A 17,308-nucleotide genomic window follows, 5' to 3' on the forward strand; every position below is an offset into this window, starting at 1 on the left:
ATCTGTGGGCACGCATTTGCAATGCCTACTGCAGCACTAATTGGGCCTCGAAATGCGACGAGTAGAAGAAAGCAATTGAGAAATTATTTGTGCTCGCAGGACGTGCCCAGCTTGTGCGTTAAGCATGTGCTAATTTTTTACTAAGCAGAGCTTAATGGGACTTCGGGCTGGGAGTGGGTCAAAAAAGAGAGAGTGCTCTTCAAATGTGGCTAAACACATCGGGCTTTAAGTATACTATAGTCACTTTTGACTATTGAAACGCTTCGCTCTCAAAGATTAATATATGGCCTACTCGAATCTTAAAAAATCCTTATTAAAACAAATTTGTAGTGCATTTAAATGTATTTATTTAGTACCTAACTCCTTTTTATACATATATAAGTGGATTTTTGTTTACATATCGATTTTTAAAGCTTCCTCAAAACCACCCCAAAAATACTCAAAGAAATTCCACTTCATTCATTACGCGCCCATGCAAGGGCGACGTAAGCGCGCTTACGTTTTAGAACATTCGTAACGTTTCAAAACAAGCAGACGCTGTCCGTGTGCAACAATATGCAAACCTAGTGGCAGCACGCATGGGCAATAATTGAACAAGCAGCATAAGCTTCGACATCTGGCAACGTCAGGCAAAATGGCGCGAATACTGTAAAAAGTAACAGTTAGCTTAACGGGCTGAGATATTAAACTAGTCTAAAGTTTAACGTAAATTAGAAATTAGCGCAATTTTATTATAAAATCTTGTCTTTAGTATGGAGTTGACTTGTGTTTCTTAGCTGCTATCGATTTGCTCTTTAATTTACTGCTGTTAATCGTGCTCCCCGCATCGGGTGTCCAGATGGAGATAATGCCGCTTTCGCCGCCAGTTATAAGTAGATCACGCTTCGCATCGTACAGACTCTCTCGTACAATTTGCTTGTTGCCCACAAAGTTTGTAAGGGGCTTGAGGGTATCCTTGGCAGGAGCCGTAACGGAACGCAGAACCTCGCTATACAGAAGAGAGTTATGGACGGGTCGACAACTCATATGTGGGATCAAAACTCACCCGCGATTGAAATTGGTGCCAGCTAGCAAAAAGACGCCATCGTCCTCCAGATTGTGGGCATTGATCAAATTGAAATTGCCGGCATTTTTACGTCGTATACCAGCAACAATGTCGGATCGTTCAAAGGAGATAACCTCATCGCCTTCCATGCACTCATAGCTCTTGAAGTCGTTGGTGTGCGTTATGCAGGAAATAATGTCCTGCTCGTAGACATTCTGATGCCAGTTGAGGCGATGCACACTGCTCTCCGTGTTGATGGTATTACACAGCGCCTCATCCTCGTCGCTCTGCTTGATATCAAACACATTTATCAGGCCATCTGTTCCGCCCGTGCATAGCAGATCCGGATTGCTGGCATGGAAACGCACAGCCGTCACATCGTCCTCGTGGCTTTCGTAGTAAACACCCAACTGTTTGCGTTCGCGCACATCATAAAACAACAAATACACGTTGCCCATGTGCTGCTCTGTGCCGCAGCAGATGATGCGGCTGTTGGCATTGCGATCGAAGCATGTGATGCACTCAGGCACGGGCGGCAGAGCTGGTTCCGCTTCAGGATTGACTTTGTACTCAAATCTTGCCTGTTCGCCCGCGGCTCGCAAATCAAATAGACGCACTATCCCATTCGTGGTCCCCACAAGCAATGTGTTTGGATTCTCCTCCAGAAAACGAACACCACAGATGGTGACTGCATTATCGGAGCTGGTCAAGGCGGGCACCCGCTCCTCATGAATTGCTGTCAGTGCGCCTGTTGCACTCAGATCGTAAATCTTGACAGCGGTATTTGAGAGACCAGCTGCAAGGCGCGTAAATCCAGGATCCGCACATAAGCCCAGGACGTAGTCACGCTTCAGAGACAACGACGCCTCGTCCTTTGTGTGCTGGGTGCGAAATTCAGCTGCCAATTCCTGAGCGCTACAGGTGTCCTCGTCCTCAATGTCATCCTCTTCCTCAGAGCTCGGCAGTTCCTTAGCAGCAGCTTCTGTAATACCAAGTAAGCGTAGCTATAACGATATTCTAATTGACAATAATCATTGGTACCGGCAATATAATCCACTATGCTGTCGGTCATGTTTACGTTTGATATCAAGAAGAAGAAGAGATACACGTGCCTGACCAGAGTTACAGCTCAGTGAACAGAGTTGCATTTTAATGGTTTTTAAAAGAACATTCACTGCCATATGGCATGAGTTTATGACGTCACAAGCTGAAAATTATCGACTGCAGTGTTCACTCGATTAATTTCGTTTCGAACGAGCCGATAACGATTATTTTAAAACAGTTTAAGCTTGAAAACCAAAAAAAAAAATTGAAGAATCCCAATTTGAGCTTGTTTTACAATTTAATATCGCTTTTTAATATGATACAAAAGTGAATTTACAAGAAGCCATTCATGTACCTAATTTATTGTATTTTTTTAAATCTGAAAAATGTTCGTTGAGGTTTCTTGATTGCTTGCTTGACTTGACTTTAGTTAATCTATTAAATATATATGTATATATATATATATATATATAATTTTTACATGCATTTATGTCTGTATGTATAATGGTGTGTGTCTGTGCTGTCATACAAATATATATATATGCTTACACTTAAATGTACATATATGTATATTAATATGGCGCCTTCGAACAGCATTCTCAAAATCAACAAAAAAGGATTTAAATTCCAGCGCAATTTTCTTTAACAAGAAGAACTCTCTTCGACATCAACAAGCAACTATATATATATATATATGTGTATTCAATAATTAGTTATATGCGTTTATCTATTGATCCTATTATTCACATGAAGTCATCGTAATCATCGGTAAAATCATTTCCATACTTTTGATAGTCATCAATATCCTATAAAGATATATACATAATTAATAAATGAAGCCAATCGATGCAAAATTGACCTACATCGCTTTCTTTGCGCAACGAAACTTTTCCCTTGGCCTTGGCAGCTGACTTCTTGGCATTTGCTTTTTCCATTTTCTGTTTTTCCGAGTGCAAGCTCTCCACGCTCATTTTGACCTTCTTAATGTCAGCGGCGCTCACTTGATGGGGAAATCACAATTATTATCAGTTTAGGTAGAAATATATATAGTTGTGTTTCGCAATTATCACTCACAGTTTACGCATAAGCTGCGCACCAGATCCTCTATAAATTCTGGAAAATGTACAGATTCCCGGTACTGTGCTACCTTCCAGCTAAGTGTGGCACCAAATTCCTTGAACTCCTCTTTACTCTGCGGATTGAAGGCGTCGAGACCGCCGCCTATACTCGTCACACCGAATGTGTCTAGGGCACTCTTAAGATCGGATTCCTCTTGAATTTTTTGCAAACGCAGCTTTTCCGCTAATTTTTCCTCGGCTGTCATGTTGGCCAGACGCTTCCGTTCCTCCTCCTCGTTTAGGCGCTAAATAATTAATTTGAAATAGATTTATTTATATAATCAAATAATGATTAGGTCAAACCTCTTGTTCCTCCAATTTCGCTTTCAGTGCCTTGTTGGGTTTAGTTTTAACTGGCGCTTCTGTTTTCGTGGGCTTCTCCTCATCTTTTTTCTCCTCCTCATCCTCCCAGCTTTCCTAAATGTTGAAAATTATTTTTATTATTAGTTGGTTTAGCGTATAAAAGTGCAATAACAAAGTGACCACGTGTACGGCAAAGCGAAAGTGAAAATTGTTTAACAAAAGCAAAAGACCCCAAATAAAAAAAAAACTAGTTTAGACTAGAGATGGAAGCGTGTTGAATTTGAATTTCAACTCGACGCAAACACGAATAACCAGACGAAAATAAACTATAAAAAATTACTGACTTGGGTTGAAAAATGTTGTGTTCATTAACTTCTTCAATTTATATATTTTCTAAATTTGTATCGCAATTGAATTCGTTGACCATATGCAATATTGAAAGATTTCGTGTTGAGCTGATGAAATCATACTTTTTTGCCACGAACACGTCGTGCGCACTCGTGTCACGAGCACAACTCTCGTGTCGCCTGCCAACAAAAGCAGATTAACAACTACAACAGCAACAATTGGGTTGCTTTGTTAACAATATGCTAACTGCGAGTTAATTTCTACGCACCTTAACATCCTCGTCGTCGTCCTCGCCCTCCCATTTGTTTATATTGTTAGTTGCATTCGGACGTATGACAATTTCACTGTCGGCGGCGGATTCTGCAAGATCATAAGACATAATGTTTTTGGTTATTATGTATGTACATATATATGCAATTAAATTTGCTATAAATATACATAAATATCAAGGTTGGATGCACGTCTCCTTTCTAGTCGAAAGTGCGCGGGCGGAGCGGGGGTGGGGCTGCTGGGTTAGGGGGCGCCACGAGCGCCACATGCGCAGCGCCCACGTTTTATTTTTAATGACGCATCCACGTGCACTTACCCCAGTCGTCGGCCATTTTAATAAAAATATTTGTGTATTGCCTTTATGTATTGTGCTTAGACGTAGCAATTTGTGTTAATTTAAAGCAAATTTAAGCAACAATTCCGTGTGGTTGTCTATATAAAAAATTCATCGAAACTAGTGATGAATCAACATCCGTGTATCGATTTTTGCCACTGCGACTTTTATGTATTTTACATCGATAAGCTTTTGTATACGATATATCGATGTATTCAAAGTTGCCTTTAATATGGCTAAATAATAGTTGTTATATAATTAATATGGCGTAAATTAATTTATTTTATACATTTTTTGCAGGAGTAATTTAATTAAAACATGTTTACTTTTGAGCCCAAATTTCAATGTATGTGAAATTAGTCGCGCATACACTGTAGCATGCTTGAAGTTAACATTTCGCAGTGTTCCCACTGCGCTGCATCTGCATGTTTGCATAACACTATGTTATCATTGTTATCTCTAGCATCTATCAATAATTTTAATGTATTTTTGTTTATTGTTTTATTGGCAATAATCTGTCATTAGTTTACCAGTAAAATATTTGTAAATAATTGGAATTTCTTATGTATAGTTTTAAAAAGAGATTTATACATATGTACATGTGTACTTTTATAGTTAGCAAAGGCTTCAATTCAGCCTTTAATCTCGAATTTTTTTTAGAAGGGAACCAACTGCTATGAAGCCGTCTCTTAATACATTGTATCATCTGCTGGGAGCGCTATCCAATAGGAAGGCAGTACTCCGGGATCTTCTTCCAATTCCAAGGACTTTACTTTCTCAGTTTGAGCTCCCTCGACAGACTTTAGCTCCACAACAAAGTCGTCCACCTGAACGTCTGCTTCGATTGGCTTCGGTTTGTGCTTCTCCATATGCCGCCTCATATTTCGCTTCCACTTGGTGATAAAGGAGCATTCATTACACTGATATGCGATGCCCTGCAGTGGCTTCGCCTTTGCATGGACCTGTGCGTGACGTCTCAAATCGTAGGCGCGTTTCGATTCATATTCACATTGGTCGCATTTATAGCGTTTATCGCTCTGGGTTTCTTCGGGTGCGGACCACTCCTGGGAGCAGGATTGCGTCTCGGATACCATGTCAAAATCGGAGCTTAATGTCTCTGCATCGATGAGCTCCACAACAATCTCTTCGGCTTCCGGCTCATTCGTTTCTGCTGTTAATTCTTGCTCGCTGGGATCCTCGTGCTTGCGCATGTGACGCCTCATATTACGCTTCCATTTGGTTATGAAATGACATTCGGAGCACTTGTAGGCCATGCCATCGACCACCTTTATGCGAAAATGCGTCTGCTCGTGACGTCGCAAATCAAAGGCGCGATTCGATGTATAGCGGCAGAGTTCGCATTTGAAGCGTTTCAGCTTCTTATCTCTTGGCGTCTCGTTAATTTCATCCGAAGCCAGAACCATGGTGACTGTGGTTTGATCGGGTGCAGCTTGCTCCTCCTCGATCTCCGGATCTTCGGTTGCTTCAATTACCTCCACTATAAACTCCTCGATGGCCTCATCCTCTAGCTGACTGTCCTCTGCCACCGCATTCTTTTTATGCTTCTCCATGTGGCGTCCCATGTTGCGCTTCCATTTCGTTACAAAGGAGCATTCGCTGCATTTGAATACAGTTCCTTCCACGGGCTTCACCCTGGCATGGCGCTGCTGATGACGTCGCAGATCGAAGGAACGATTGGACGTATAGTTGCATTGGTCACATCTGAAGGGTTTGCCATTCGCTCTGTCCAGCATTTTGCTAGAGTTTTTCTTTATTTTTATATAAAGCATAGAGTTTTTGTTTAACTATGATCCTAAAATAAACAACATTGCATGTTATTATTTGCGGCGTGCAGATCGCAATGCAGCGCTTATACTTATTCTCAATTGGATAACATATTTTAATAGTATGTTTTTTAACGAATGCGTTAGCTTAATTAACATCAAATTGTTTGCTTTTCGCGAATTCTATTAAATTCATAACAATATGAGTCCAATTATTGTAATACGTCGATAAAGGTTAGGCCTTCGATAAGATATTCGATAACTAGCTTGCATGTTGCCAACCTTTGCACGACTTCTTCATTTTGCGATGTTTTCGACTATCGCGCCTTGAACCCATCTCTAGACTCTATATCAGCTCTTTTTGGAATTTGTTGCAGACACCGCGTGGTGTTTTTGCAAGCGATTCCCATTTATTTTCCTTTAATTTGCCGTGGAAAATAAATAAATAAGTACAAAAATGAGTTTGTACAACTTTAAAAAGATAATGGTGGTGCCGCCAGCAAAGGTAAGCAAAAGTAGCAGCATTTTAAATTGCTTACGTCTGTCGGAGCACCCAGTGCCAACGACATAACCTCACTGCAAATGTTTACAAATGCGCAATATGTAAATAATTTATCCTTTATACCATTTTCCAGGACTTTATCGACATTATGCTGTCGAAAACACAGCGCAAGACACCCACAGTCGTGCACAAGGGCTACAAAATCTCGCGTATTCGTGCCTTTTACACGCGCAAGGTGAAGTACACGCAACAGAATTTCCACGATCGTCTCTCGCAGATAATACAGGACTTTCCTAAACTGGATGATGTGCATCCATTCTATGCAGATCTGATGAATGTGCTTTACGACAAGGACCATTACAAATTGGCGCTGGGTCAGTTGAACACAGCCAGACATTTGGTGGACAAGTAAGCAGATTGACAATTTTCACCATATGCATCCTGATCGATAACTTACTAAAATTTTGCAGTGTGGCGAAGGACTATGTGCGTCTGCTTAAGTACGGCGACTCATTGTACCGCTGCAAGCAGCTGAAGAAGGCTGCCTTGGGTCGCATGGCCACAATCTTGAAGCGTCAGGCTTCCAATTTGACTTATCTGGAGCAAGTTCGTCAGCATTTATCGCGTCTGCCTACTATTGATCCCTACTCACGCACCATTATCATTTGCGGCTTCCCCAACGTGGGTAAGTCCTCGTTCATTAACAAAATCACGCGTGCCGATGTCGAGGTGCAGCCGTATGCGTTTACCACAAAATCCCTGTATGTGGGCCACACAGACTATAAATACTTGCGCTGGCAGGTGATTGATACACCCGGCATACTCGATCATCCGTTGGAGGAGCGCAATGTTATTGAAATGCAGGCAATTACCGCTTTGGCCCATTTGCGTGCGTGTGTCCTGTACTTTATGGACATTTCGGAACAGTGTGGTCACTCCTTGGAGGAGCAGGTACAGCTGTTCGAGAGCATCAAACCGTTGTTCACAAACAAGCCACTTATACTGGCCATCAATAAAATCGACATATTATCGGTGGAGGATCTGCCCGCGGAGCGTCAAGCCATTATCACCAAGCTGCAGGAGGATAAACAGGTGCCTGTCATGTTTATGTCCACAGTGCAAGAGACTGGCGTTATGGAGGTGAAAACAGAGGCTTGCGAACGCCTGCTCTCCTATCGCGTGGACCAAAAGATGCGCACCAAGAAGGTGGATAACATACTGAACCGTTTGCATGTGGCAATGCCCGCTCCGCGCGACGACAAGGTTCGAGCTCCATGTATACCCGAGCAGGCATTGGCGCGTCTTGAGAAGAACGCAGCCAAGGCTGAACGTAAACGCAAGCTGGAGAAGGAGATTGAGGAGGAGATGGGCGATGATTATACGCTCGATCTGAAGAAGAACTACGAGGAAATAGCCGAGGAGGAGCGCTACGATGTGATACCAGAGTTCTGGGAGGGTCGCAACATTGCCGACTACATCGATGCGGATATTTTCGAGAAGCTCGAGGAGCTGGAGCGCGAAGAAGGTCTGCGAGAATCTGGCGGTGTTTACGCTGTGCCCGACATGTCCATGGACGAGACGCTCAAAGAGATTCGCGAAATGGCCAAACAGATACGCGGCAAACGTTTCGAACTGCGCGACGAGAAGCGTCTGTCCTCCAGAAAGAACAAGCCCATCATTCCGCGCAACAAGCAGCCCAAGGTGCGTGATCGTTCTGTCAGCAAGCTTGTGCAGACCATGGAGGGTCTTGGCGTCGATATGTCTGGCAGCGAGAATGCCAATTTCACCAAATCCGTGATGGATCTACGCCGTGGCGTTGTGGCCGTTGGCAGCAAGACAACACCCAAGCAGCCGCTGCTGGACAAAGAATCCTCAGCGGTTGTCAAGAAGACCGGACAGCCACTGAAGCGTGCGCCATCGCGCGATACGCTCGGCATCAAGGACGTTGCCATCCGGAAGAAGGCGCAAATCATGGCCAAGCGCGACATTGCCAAGAAGGTGACACGGCTGGGTCTCAAAGGCGAGGCGGATCGTTTCATTGGCACCAAAATGCCGCGGCATTTGTATTCCGGTAAACGAGGCACCGGCAAAACCGATCGCCGTTAAGTGCCTTAGCTTTATCTCTAGTTATCTTTATAATTCGCTGTACAAATGTAACTTGATCCTATGCAACATCTGCGCAAATCAAATGCAAGTTGTATTTAATAAATATTTAAATATCTTGTGGGATATTTACAGAAGGAAAAGTGGGCTCAAATTTGAAATATGTAAACTTTAAATATCACTTTGCCTTGAATTAAACATTCAACTATATTTATTGCTGCTCTAATTGTACGAGGTCCGATCATGAAAAATAACATTGCATAAAGAATTTTGCTTTGTTTACAATCAAAAGCATTTGCTTTTACACTCTCAGCTTGAATCTATATTCATATGCATAAATTCTGTACTGCCTGAATATAGACGCAGAGCCTGACATCCTTTTTTAAAAATTGTTATTATGCTTGCAGTGAGTTGCCCTGCAGGACTATTACAACAAATAAAATTGAGCCCAATTATTTTTACTCCTTAATCAAAATAATTTTCATGAATATCTCTCAATCCTGCTTTCAGTTCAAGTTTCATTTACGATTTTATATATCTATATATATTCATATTAAACATCATGATGTGTATTTAACATAGACATACTTGAAAGCGAAACCTGCTGCTTACCATTTAAATAATGAGTATCTTCTAGCTGAACAATTTTAACTTCTTTATTAAATGCAGCTTCATTTTTCTCAGTGTCTGTTAATGAAAATTAATTTTTAACATTGAGTTTTCTGCGATGCGGCAAAGCAGCTGCAGCTGCAGTGTAACTGACCTATTGGCCAACTTTGGTACGCTGTTAGCATTCTGTTAACTAACAGTCAAGGCTCTCTTCACTGTTGCTGCTGCTGTTGCTGTTACGGTTGTCCTGTGCTGCTGCTGTTACGGTTGTCGCATTGTGCGTGGGAACCAAACAGTTCACGCCGTGCACTCGACACGCTCGCAGGTTGCTGGCTGCGTTCAGCCTTTGCCGCCCGCCAAATATTCAATTCGCAGTTCTAGTCTCAGTCAATTCCGAACTAAACGCTGAACGTCAAATAAACGTGGAATACACAATAGATTTGTGCGGCTGTCTACTTAAATGTAAATTGAAGAGCCAAACAAAACGCCTCCAAGTAGGCTAATCAAAGAGGCGCGTGCTTTACAGCAACAGCTCATTGTGTGTGTGTGTGTGTGCGTTAGTGTGTGTGTGTGTGTACACGGACATGTGTATTCCCTTTGTGCCAGTGGCAACAACATCAACCTAAGCACACAGCTCCATTAGCAAAGTGTGTCGATGTTGTTGTTGCTGTTATTGTTGTTGTGTGCGTTTTACGCACGCCGCGGCGCGTTACAATTACAACAGCAGCAGCAAAAACAACAACAGCAGCAACAACATCTGCTGCTGCTGCTGTTGCTTCTGCTCACGTCTACGTCGCTCGGCCAAAGTTTATGAACGTTTCCTTTTCAGCTGCTTTTTAGGCCTTCGCTTTTGGCTAACTTAATTGACTTTTGGGAGATCTGAAGCCAGGCTAGCTCCTGCTCTCCCACACACAAAGCTAGATTCATATACATATGCATGTGCTGCAGCTGTTAAATTATGCATATACATATGTATGTACAGTAAAAGCTCTACTAACGGACATCACTTTCAAATCCAATTCTTCAATTTCTATCAAGCAAATCGAGCCTTGTGCGAATAAAAAACCGTGCAATTTCTCTTTAAGGAAGGAAATAAAACATTTCCTGTTTAGAATACCACATGAAAATTTGTCTTAAAATTCAATCCTACATCTTCACAAACTTTTAAAATCACTTAAACTTAAATTTAAAAGTAAGCGTGTTCGCTCAAGCGAGCTTTAACTGTATTCGAGCTTAAGCTCGTGCCGACAGTTTCCATATAGTTTTTATGCTTATTTTAAATAATACGCATAAAGAAAAAAAATGGCCGCATTACCGTTAGCTCATGCACGAGTGCCGACTATCATAGCACATGGCAAAAACAACAACAAGCAGAAGAAGAATGAAAACAGAAAAAACAACATCAGTCTCACACACACACACACACACACACACACACACACACACATGCACACAAAGGCCATTTTGCATATTGCTCTCGTTGTGTTGCTTTGTAGTAAACATTTTTCCGCTTGGCTAACGGAAGCAGCGCCATAAAACGCTTCCAATCCAACATGGCTATACGTGTAAACACCTATAGGCACACACACATACACACAAGCACACAGTAGTTCTTCGCAAGCGCTCACAACAAAGTTCTTGATAGAAACCAGATGCTTGGGCTAAAACATGCAACAGCATCGTATAAATAACAGACTAAGGCTAGCCAGATTGAAAAAATAATGAAAAAAGAAACAGTCGCACGACAACAGTTATCAAATTAACAGGATATCTGTGCGCTCCTGCGTACAGTAACAGTGGCAGAGCAGCGCTCACACTTGCCATCGCACTCACTGTTAACACTGACCTATTGCCCGCATTCAGTACTGTGAGTGGCCGTATCATGTTAAGCTAACAGAGCAATGTTAACAGTAGGCAGGCAGCTGCTCTACTCTAGCCAGCTCCAGCGCCCAGACGCCATCCCCATCAGTGTTGGGCGAGATTTGGATCTGTTCACATCGTCGGCAGCGTGGCCGCTCGCACACATACACGGGTATAGCGACAAATAAACACACACACACACATACACACACACACACACACGGATACGCACAGACTACGCACGCATACAGACATAGGACAGTCGAAAACTGTGCGGGTCGTTCTCGCGTTCCCCGTCTCTAGTGAGTGCGCGAGCGAGTGGGAGTGTGAGTGTGAGTTAGCTGCGAGTGTGTGCGTTGCGACTTCATAAAAAATTCAACAGCCTACAAAAAAATAAAACAACAAGAAAATAGCTAGTGGAAAAAAAGTAAATATACAAAAAGTATAAATAAATGTGTATAAACAAGAAAGTGCAAGGGAAATAAAATAATATTAACTATAAATTTAACAACGGCGCGTACCTTAAAAAAAAAGAAAACACGCACAGGCAATTTGTTGAAAAACAATTTAAAATAATAATAATAAAACAAAGCACAGGCGTAGAGTCGAGCACACAGACACTCAAGTTTTTGGCCAGTTTTTGCTGCTGCTGCCGCTGCCGCTGCCTAACGGTTAACTGTCTGCGTGCGCTTTGCTTTATCTTTTTCGGTTTTTTTTTTTTTTTTTTGGTTTGTTTCGAGCCATTTATTTGCTCCTTAACGCTGGCTTCGGAGCTACATTTTGGAGCCTGTCGTCGTTTCGACTGCCGTTACGTTCGCTCTCCGTGAGCACACACACACACACACGAACACACATACAAAAGACTTGCCGCAAACCGTTTGCCCAGCACTCAGCGTGCACGTCTCTGTATGTGTGTGTGTGTGTGTGTTTGGTTTTTACATAAAGCGAAAAAAGTCCGACACATACTTTTATTTGTATATGCATGTAATACACACACACACAATTGTGCTTGCGTGCGTGTGTGTGTGCTTGTATATGTACATTCAACAAATTGTTGAATCCAGCAGCGCCTTGTGATTTTTTTCCTGCTGCTTCGCGTCCTTCGCAGCAATCGCCGCCCACTACTTGCGGCTGCTTCCGACGTCGTCAACAAGTTGAAGCTGTTGCCGCTGCCAGAATTTCAATTTGTGTGGCTACACGCTTGCCCTGTCCGCGTATCTGTGTGTGTGTGCGCGTGAGTGTGTGCGGCGCCTTGAAGTATGTCAAAATTTTGTGTAGGCTCTTCACTCTGCACACAGATAAATTATGAGTGTAAATTGCCGTTGTTGCTCAGTCTCTGAGTATTGGCAGCTCTTGCATACGCGTACATCTATATATGTTATTGATACATACATATATATATATATATATATATATATATATATATATCCGGATGTAGTAAAATATTTATAACAGTAAAATCTCTACTAATTAACAGCGCCTTTGGGAGAACGTCTTCTTTAGCTGTAGAATTCGAATCGATTCAAGGCTTTTCTCAAACATTTTTGTCAAATTTGAGCATTTTTTCTGTACAAATCATTTGATTTCTTGTTCGAAACCCACACCAAGAGCACACAAGCAACTTTTGAACGGTAAAAATTATACAAAAATAAAAAAGTCAGCAAGAGCTTCTTTGGCAGGATTAAAAATTTGAAAGGCTTAAGCTTTTATGTGCATCCATATAATCTCTATATATATGTCCATTTAAGGCGTCTGAATAGTTGGCAATAGCAATTGCTGCTGTGGTTCGCTGGTAATTCGATTTCTGTCACATTTTCCGCATTTGGCAGCCACATTTTGGCCAATTGCAGTTTCTTAACTTGGCTAAAAGTCGCTCTATGATTTATGTACAGTAAAAGAAATCGCTGAAATGTCTGCCCGGATTTTTGTGCTGTGCTCAGCTCGACATTGCTTCGGATCCTTTCAGTAATTAGCTGGCCACAGCTAGACCAAGGCTTGGTAAAAAAAAAAGAAAGAAAAGAAATATTGACCCAATTAAAGTTAATGTACAATTAATTGTCTGCAAAATGCTTTCGCACAGTAAAAAAAAAAACCAAAAGCAAAAGAACCTTCCTGTACAAATAAACAAACACCTCGTAACGTATCGCATATACCATATAAACTGTACAAATGTACATGTGTATAAACACACATATTTTGTATACACATGAGTGCGCAGCGCATAAGAAACAACAACAAACAGCAGCAACAACAATTTGTTGTTCTTTGAAGTGAATACGCATCGAGGTGTTTATAGCCACATTATAATAAATAGGTTTATATACAAGCCACAATCGAACTTGCCAGCCGCAGATAATTCCCAAGGGACCCAAAAATCACAAAAATTTGCGCTATTTCGTGTATACATCTCCGTGTCCGTTTGAGTTGCCTTTCATTCGATTGAGAACAAGTGAGAAAACAAGTATTGCTAAACAAAAGAACAAATATAATTAAAGCAAGCCTGAAAAGCTAAAACTTGGCCAATTGTTTGGTTTAAACATATTATATAATAAATAACACACAGATAATAATCATATTAATTGTTCTAATCAACATAAAGCAGCTTGAGTTAAATTGAAAATCGTATGAAAAACGTTTGCGGTTTCGATGTGTGTTATAATATGTTAATTTGATCGAAGATGTTCGGCTGAGCAATATAAATACCAATTCATCACATGTAAGTATAGCGCATACTCATATACATATTTATGTAGAATAAGTTAATGCAAGTAAATGTGATCTATGCGAGACTACAAAGGCCCATTTTAAGCCTAAATAGTTCTCGCGCACATTTCACAAAGCAGCTCAACTATCTTTAGCTCTGCAAGTCTCGAGTGTATTCTTATTTAACTTCACAGCTTATACACAAATAAGTGCATATAGTATGTGTATATATTTGAATGGATTTTCGATTATGTGTGTTTGTCTCTATGCCACAGGCTGCACAGCTTGTATTTGCCACAGCTCTGGCCAAGCTGCCACATATGCCACGGCCGTTCATGCATGCGCCACATGGCGTATAAGTAACAAACAAGAAAGTTAAATCTTCTTTGAAAACTGCTCGGCAGGCTCAGCTCATGCCTAAAGGCTGGATGCATAATAGGAAATCACATTGTTATATACACTTTCAATATATCAAATATATATATATATATATATATATATTTTTGACAGCATGGAATAATTGTGCTTTATAAACATCCGCTTCAATTTGGCCATGCCTTTTTTGTGCTTTTTTCTTTGCTCCTGTCAGTGAAAATGTATTTTAAAGTTTCGCATAAATTGGCTATACATTTAGCAACAAAAAACCCAAACCAAAGTCGAACCCAACGAAATATTTATTGTGTGTATTTCGGTTTTGGGAGCCTCGCCTCGCCTGGTCGACCAGCACTTTGGTGGGAACGCGGCATCTGCGGGTCTGGCCACATGTCGCATATGTGCGTATATATATTTATATGTATCGCATATATACGGGCATATATTGTATACATATGGCAGCATATTGTGCTTGCTGCATAAATAACACAAATCTGCGTGGCATTGGCATGCGAATTTGTTGACGACGGCCACACGACAGCGAAAAAAAGTTTTGCTCGAATCAGGTATTTAGGCACGAATTCACGTTAACGAAACTGAGTAAATTGTTAATCAAGCGGAAAATGCCAAGAAAATTAACCGTCTTTCATGGGAAATTACATTTTGGCCTTGCTTTGTCACGGCAGACTCTGAGAACTTTGTCACAACTTAACCAATTTCCACAGGGAATATCTGCTGGCTTTTGGTTAGGTTTTGTGCATTTCATGTTGGGAACTGAATATTTGATAAATATTTTTGGAAAATTGCACTTTCATTTGACATGCTTTGGTAAAAAATTGCTAAATTTAAAAACTCAAAGTTTGACTTTAAATTAATTTCGTTGTTTTAAAGATGCTTCAACTTTTGGTTAAAAGTTATAACAGAGGCTATTTTTAATAATATATCTAAGCTTCTAAGCTTAACCTCTTCAAGAATTAACTAGTTTTCAAACTCTTTTAATTCTGGAATGGTTCTCTAGCTCGGAAAAACCGAACATCTAGTTTAAAACAATGTTAGTTTAACTGTTAATGTGACTGTTAGTGTAACTGTTTATGTTAGTGTTAATGCTACTGTTAGTGCCAATGTAAGTGTTACTGTTAGTGCAATTGTATATGTTACTATTACTTTTACTGTTATTGGCGTTTCATTCTATTTAATTCAGCTTAATTTGAAATTGTTCTCAAGATGTCTTTTGACATTCACTTGTGCTAAAAATTTTATTCGTGACATCTTTAAAACTCTTAGGGAAATTTGCTCAGTGTACTGATTGCTACCGCGTACTCAGCTTTCCCAGCAGTATGCACAAGGACACGCCACATGGACCCAAATACAGCTACAAATACAAAAGGCTTCTATTGTTATTCGGCTCGCTTTGTTGCCATTGTTGTGGTTAGCATATGACAACTCCTTAATCATCGATATATATATATAAGTATATATAAGTGTATGTATATATATGTCGCGGCATATTTATGGCGTAGAGCAGCAGCTACCCGGACGGGACATACATCATCAGCATTTGTAGCTCGACTTTGACTGGGTTTTTTCAAATTATCAAACACCCCCCACACACACACACTCACAAAAATCCCCTGACTTGGGGGCCAGTATTAAAGAGCAATTTCCCGTCTTTTCGTCTCTTTTCGGTTATTTTACGGATGCTGCACGGCCAACGTTTAACCAGTGCCCCATCCCCCTCCCTTTAATTACTGGCTCAGCTCAGTTTCTGACTTGCTCTTTTTATTTGCGCCAACATGAACATTACATTACATATTTGTTGTGCACATTTATTGTGCTTAATTGATGAGCTTTTTAATAAATTATTGCATTTGCAAATGCAAGTCACAGTCGGCAATCATAAATCGTAAATTTCGATCCATTGCCGGGTCGTTGTGTTAAATTGTGTAAAGTGCGAAGTGCAACATCAATTATCAGCTATATGTATGCAATGCTCGACTGAAAGACACCCTGTCATCAGATAAATTATCACGTATTTGTATTGATATTCTCTCTTTAATTTGTAAACTAAACTCTATGGATAGATTTATTATAGTAGTAGGATAGATTAGTAAAAGCTGACTGCACAATACTCTGTTCATAGCCTAACAGCAGCTTGGACCGCTAGATAAAGAATCTACTCGATTGCGGGTTAAGTGACTCTCAAACTGTCAGCACAGGGCGACGGCTTTCAAACAGTATTTTTCCATTTTAGAAAATGGCAGGATATTGTCTATTTATCCATCTCTCTTTAACATTTGTTAACGGTAATGTTATGTTAATTTTATATCATGTAATGTTAATATCATGTAAAACTCTGCTTCATTGATTTTTGCATTAAATATCCCCTTCCTATATCACATTATCAGAAGCGGATGTACAGGCTTATAGTATGTATACGAAGTTTCAAGTCTGTTCTATAATCTTCATCTAAGTGGGGATTATACTTATATACAGACCGCAAATGCTGGCTAATTGAATAAGACGAACAGTCGAGCAGATCTGTGTGCTAATCAACGTCTTAGCAAATGTCGTAAGGACATCCGCATTCGCATCCGCAGCCGCATCCTCAATTGTGCGTCCTTCAGTCGATTGGGGCACTCAAAAGTTTTCTTCGCTTTTTGCGAAATTTAATATAAAATGCCTTTGGGGCGAGCCAACAAAATGCAATTAGCATGACACTTTGGCAGCAGCAGGGGAGAGATGGGGAGGGGTGTGCGCTGGCACTTAAGTATTTTGTAGCATTTCGACAGCGACAGCTCATTTTAATTTCCATTATTTTTGGTTGTAAACTAACCAATTGACTAACTACATAAGTCAACAAATTAAAAGTGCGACCACATTTTAAAAATATGATTTGCATAAACTAAAACCCAT

At 40.7% G+C, this 17,308-nt stretch overlaps 5 protein-coding genes across 6 annotated transcripts in view; 2 read left to right on the forward strand and 3 right to left on the reverse strand.

Annotated features, from left to right (window-relative positions):
• Positions 1-710: 710 nt before the first annotated feature.
• LOC6626064 (WD repeat-containing protein 89) lies at positions 711-2,203 on the reverse strand. The gene is made up of 3 exons (XM_002048818.4): positions 2,087-2,203; positions 1,046-2,027; positions 711-988 (listed from the first exon to the last, which is right to left on the reverse strand). The coding sequence occupies exons 1-3, from the start codon at positions 2,115-2,117 to the stop codon at positions 748-750; spliced, it is 1,254 nt and encodes a 417-aa protein (XP_002048854.1). The 5' UTR covers positions 2,118-2,203; the 3' UTR covers positions 711-747.
• A 171-nt stretch (positions 2,204-2,374) lies between these two features.
• On the reverse strand, positions 2,375-4,603 carry eIF3j (eukaryotic translation initiation factor 3 subunit j). Its single transcript, XM_002048817.4, has 6 exons — positions 4,445-4,603; positions 4,127-4,218; positions 3,511-3,624; positions 3,164-3,452; positions 2,953-3,089; positions 2,375-2,895 (listed from the first exon to the last, which is right to left on the reverse strand). Exons 1-6 carry the CDS (start codon positions 4,458-4,460, stop codon positions 2,833-2,835), a joined length of 711 nt encoding a protein of 236 aa, XP_002048853.1. The 5' UTR covers positions 4,461-4,603; the 3' UTR covers positions 2,375-2,832.
• Positions 4,604-4,957: 354 nt separating this feature from the next.
• LOC6626062 (zinc finger protein 626) lies at positions 4,958-6,491 on the reverse strand. The gene is made up of 2 exons (XM_002048816.4): positions 6,339-6,491; positions 4,958-6,275 (listed from the first exon to the last, which is right to left on the reverse strand). The coding sequence occupies exon 2, from the start codon at positions 6,250-6,252 to the stop codon at positions 5,152-5,154; it is 1,101 nt and encodes a 366-aa protein (XP_002048852.2). The 5' UTR covers positions 6,253-6,275; positions 6,339-6,491; the 3' UTR covers positions 4,958-5,151.
• A 103-nt stretch (positions 6,492-6,594) lies between these two features.
• Non1 (nucleolar GTP-binding protein 1) lies at positions 6,595-8,994 on the forward strand. The gene is made up of 3 exons (XM_002048815.4): positions 6,595-6,751; positions 6,882-7,156; positions 7,219-8,994. The coding sequence occupies exons 1-3, from the start codon at positions 6,704-6,706 to the stop codon at positions 8,852-8,854; spliced, it is 1,959 nt and encodes a 652-aa protein (XP_002048851.1). The 5' UTR covers positions 6,595-6,703; the 3' UTR covers positions 8,855-8,994.
• A 2,229-nt stretch (positions 8,995-11,223) lies between these two features.
• Positions 11,224-17,308, forward strand: part of LOC6625698 (uncharacterized) — an 81,633-nt gene continuing 75,548 nt past the window's right edge. Inside the window, exons 1-2 of one of the 2 annotated variants that reach the window (XM_070210235.1) lie at positions 11,224-11,747; positions 13,920-14,036. The gene's annotated coding sequence lies outside the window, so the exon portion shown is untranslated. Of the gene's footprint in view, positions 11,748-12,831; positions 14,037-17,308 lie in introns of those variants that run through there. The other variant, XM_032436055.2, reaches the window with a different exon arrangement.

The sequence above is a fragment of the Drosophila virilis genome, chromosome 5 (assembly GCF_030788295.1).
Source record: "Drosophila virilis strain 15010-1051.87 chromosome 5, Dvir_AGI_RSII-ME, whole genome shotgun sequence".
Classification (NCBI taxonomy): domain Eukaryota; kingdom Metazoa; phylum Arthropoda; class Insecta; order Diptera; family Drosophilidae; genus Drosophila; species Drosophila virilis.

Excerpts from the sequence above, each read along its gene's own strand:
- LOC6626062 (XM_002048816.4), bottom strand. The coding sequence starts at position 6,252 with ATGCTTTATATAAAAATAAAGAAAAACTCTAGCAAAATGCTGGACAGA.
- eIF3j (XM_002048817.4), bottom strand. Across the intron at positions 3,625-4,126 it reads ACGACGACGAGGATGTTAAG|GAAAGCTGGGAGGATGAGGA; the intron begins GTGCGTAGAAAT and ends TTCAACATTTAG. Across the intron at positions 3,090-3,163 it reads GCGCAGCTTATGCGTAAACT|TGAGCGCCGCTGACATTAAG; the intron begins GTGAGTGATAAT and ends TTCCCCATCAAG.
- Non1 (XM_002048815.4), top strand. The coding sequence starts at position 6,704 with ATGAGTTTGTACAACTTTAAAAAGATAATGGTGGTGCCGCCAGCAAAG. Across the intron at positions 6,752-6,881 it reads TGGTGGTGCCGCCAGCAAAG|GACTTTATCGACATTATGCT; the intron begins GTAAGCAAAAGT and ends ACCATTTTCCAG. Across the intron at positions 7,157-7,218 it reads GCCAGACATTTGGTGGACAA|TGTGGCGAAGGACTATGTGC; the intron begins GTAAGCAGATTG and ends AAAATTTTGCAG.
- LOC6626064 (XM_002048818.4), bottom strand. The coding sequence starts at position 2,117 with ATGACCGACAGCATAGTGGATTATATTGCCG. Across the intron at positions 2,028-2,086 it reads CATAGTGGATTATATTGCCG|AAGCTGCTGCTAAGGAACTG; the intron begins GTACCAATGATT and ends TTGGTATTACAG. Across the intron at positions 989-1,045 it reads GGCACCAATTTCAATCGCGG|CGAGGTTCTGCGTTCCGTTA; the intron begins GTGAGTTTTGAT and ends TCTTCTGTATAG.